We start from the raw sequence: 2,881 nt of genomic DNA on the forward strand, positions 1-2,881 counted from the left end.
TTACTATTGGATGTCAATCGTTTGACGCAATCTGAATTCTCTATTATTTTCTAGACGGCGTCATTGATACGATCAGTCAATAAACGTTGGCAAACATGCGTAAGTGTAATTGACCGACTGGAGTCGGAAGTCATAGTCGAGAGTCGGCTTAATCCCGCGTATCAGAATACCGACTGCAAAGACCGATCCGACTGTCGACTTTCTTTATTGACCAATCACAGTTAAAGTCAGGAGCTCTTGTATATGATTTGGCATATTCTTTTAGATCTCCAACTATACTCCAATCAGATGCAAGAGCTCACTGAGCGCTTACTGATCACTTGTTCTACTGAACGCGGCCATTAATAGACAAATTTGAGGGCGTATTAGGTTAGAAAATCTGTCATACCATCTAACTCTAGCTATGTAACTGGGGGGCTTCGCCCCCCAGACCCCCTATCACGGGGGGTGGAGACTATAGTCTCTTATGCTGGGAGCGTCTCAGATGCGCACATTGACAAACGGACATAGCCAACCACAACGCCGTATGATTAGAGATATTCTAGAGACTCTATAAACAACGACATATGATTGGATGTGTCCGTTTGTCAATGTGCGCATCTGGGATTCACTCCTTATCATAGAGATATAAGAACAGAGCGCGCGAGTCCTGTACCCGTATGTAAGTGGGAGCGACAGAGGGTTAGAAAGAGAGCGCTGCAAATCAGGTCCATCTATCCTTGTCTTTTCGTGTAAGAGTGGGGAGACTGGGGGAGACGGTTTAGCGAGCAGAAGAACAGCATGAGAATGTGCCTTGCATACACAAATACTTAGTCTCCATACCGTTTGCAAATGTAAATATTTGTATACTTTATTAATAACTTAAAAAATGCCTAGAAAGTGTTGTGTGTGCAGTGTAGAAGACAGTCAATTCGACAATCGTAGTTTTCACTTGTAAGTATTAGAATTAAATATTAGTATCTTTTAACCTAAAAAGCAAATAGATAAAATGTTATTGTTGTGTTATTATTGTGTTAATAGGTTTCCCAAAAATGAATCATTAAGACAGAAATGGATCGAAGCAGTGAACTTAACGAAACCTGTAAATTTGAAATACACGTACATGTGTGGTATTCACTTCGATGATAAATATTTTTTTGAGATTGATGCCAACAGGAAAAAGAAGCGTTTACGTCCTGAAGCCATACCTTACAATATCAATAAAAATACATCTCAAAATGTACTAAATGAAAATGAACCAAGTAATGAACCAGTTTCAAAAAAAATTGTCGACGAAGAGTCATTTGTCCAACAAGTAAAAGATGTAGTTTTAAACGAAGAATTTCCAGAACATCTGGAATCTGTTGTGGACAAAGAGTCTTTAAGCCATGATCATACAGATTTTCATAATCATGATGATGTTTATTTGAATGAGAAATCATCAAAATTTGAGAGTAGTAATGTACAGAAGTCAGACTGCGATGCAAAGAGAAAAAGGTAATGAGATGAAAAATATCTAATAAAAAATTAAAAAACTACATGAATTTTTGTAATTGTAGGAAATCAACAAGTGTTAGTGGAAATTCTCCTCCAAAGAAAATACGCTTCATGAATTCCACAAAAACAGAATATATTAGCAGAGAAGATTTTGTATCAGATGAGGCTTGGAATAAGTTTCTTAGATTCTTGGCGTATGAAAAACGTACGGTAGCTGCTGGACGTATCGAAAACATTTTTAAAATGTTTACCTTGCGATCAAACTCTTAGAAGTTGGTTATATTCAAACAAGTGTAAACCAGGGATATGTGAAGATGTAGTAAATAATGTTTCTAAAGTTGTCGAAAATGAAGAGAAAAAGGGAAAACGATTGGTGTTTAACGTGACTTTTGATGAAATGAACATCAAGCAGCACAAAGAATTGGATAAAAGCACAGGCACGTGGAAAGGTCTCGTTGACTTAGGAGGGCAAGTGACTGAAAACAATGAAAATGGAGAAAAAAAAATAGCTAATAAAGCGTTAGTTTTTATGTTAGTGTGCATTAATGGTATGTTTAAAGCTCCGGTTGCACACTATTTAGTACATTCTTTAAGCGGACTGCAAAAATCAATCTTACTAAAAGATTTATTAACCAAATTGCATGAGAAAAACATAAAGTTGTCAGTGTGACGTTTGATGGTGACAGAACTAATAGGACAGCTTGTGAATCCTTGGGAGCCCGTTTAAATTATAAAGATCAAAATAATTTTCGACCTTTTTTTGACCATCCAATTACTCTTGAACCTGTTTATATATTTTATGATCCCTGCTATTGTTTGAAACTGGTACGAAATTATTTTGCTTGTAAAGGACCAATAGTGTACAAAGACCGTTCCTTCATTAATTGGGTGTATATAAAGAATCTCAATGAAAAGCAGCAAAAAGAGAAATTACACTGTGCGTGCAAAATTCGAAATAGACATGTCAATTTTTACAGAGAAAAAATGAAAGTATTTCTCGCAGCACAAGTGCTAAGTAACAGTACTTCTACAGCTTTACAGTTTTTACAATTTGACTTGAAAGATCCAAATTTTCAAAATTCCTCAGCTACAGCTGAATTTTGCAAAAACATTAACGATATTTTTGACTTATTAAATGTACGCAATAAATTTTGTAAAACTCCTACTCGAGGCAGCATTGATAAAAACTCTTTACAAGATGTACAATTGAAGACTGAAAAATTTATTAATTATATCGAAAATTTGTTTATTTTTGTAAGACCAAAAAAAAATTGCAATGAAAATATACCAAATAATGTACCTTCACACTATGTTACTGAGGGTCAGTCCGTTGTTTATTGTAATTCGGTTAGTACAGGATTTGTTGGATTCATCATATGTTTGAAAAATTTATTAAGTTTATCGG

At 35.2% G+C, this 2,881-nt stretch overlaps 1 protein-coding gene across 1 annotated transcript; it reads left to right on the forward strand.

Annotated features, from left to right (window-relative positions):
- The first annotated feature begins 740 nt into the window (after positions 1 to 740).
- Positions 741 to 2,582, forward strand: LOC116849388. The gene is made up of 3 exons (XM_032826514.1): positions 741 to 933; positions 1,021 to 1,476; positions 1,539 to 2,582. The coding sequence occupies exons 1-3, from the start codon at positions 869 to 871 to the stop codon at positions 1,744 to 1,746; spliced, it is 729 nt and encodes a 242-aa protein (XP_032682405.1). The 5' UTR covers positions 741 to 868; the 3' UTR covers positions 1,747 to 2,582.
- The last annotated feature ends 299 nt before the right edge of the window (positions 2,583 to 2,881 follow it).

This window comes from Odontomachus brunneus, unplaced genomic scaffold (genome assembly GCF_010583005.1).
Source record: "Odontomachus brunneus isolate Ranch 3 - 2012 unplaced genomic scaffold, Obru_v1 Obru_scaffold_114, whole genome shotgun sequence".
NCBI lineage: Eukaryota > Metazoa > Arthropoda > Insecta > Hymenoptera > Formicidae > Odontomachus > Odontomachus brunneus.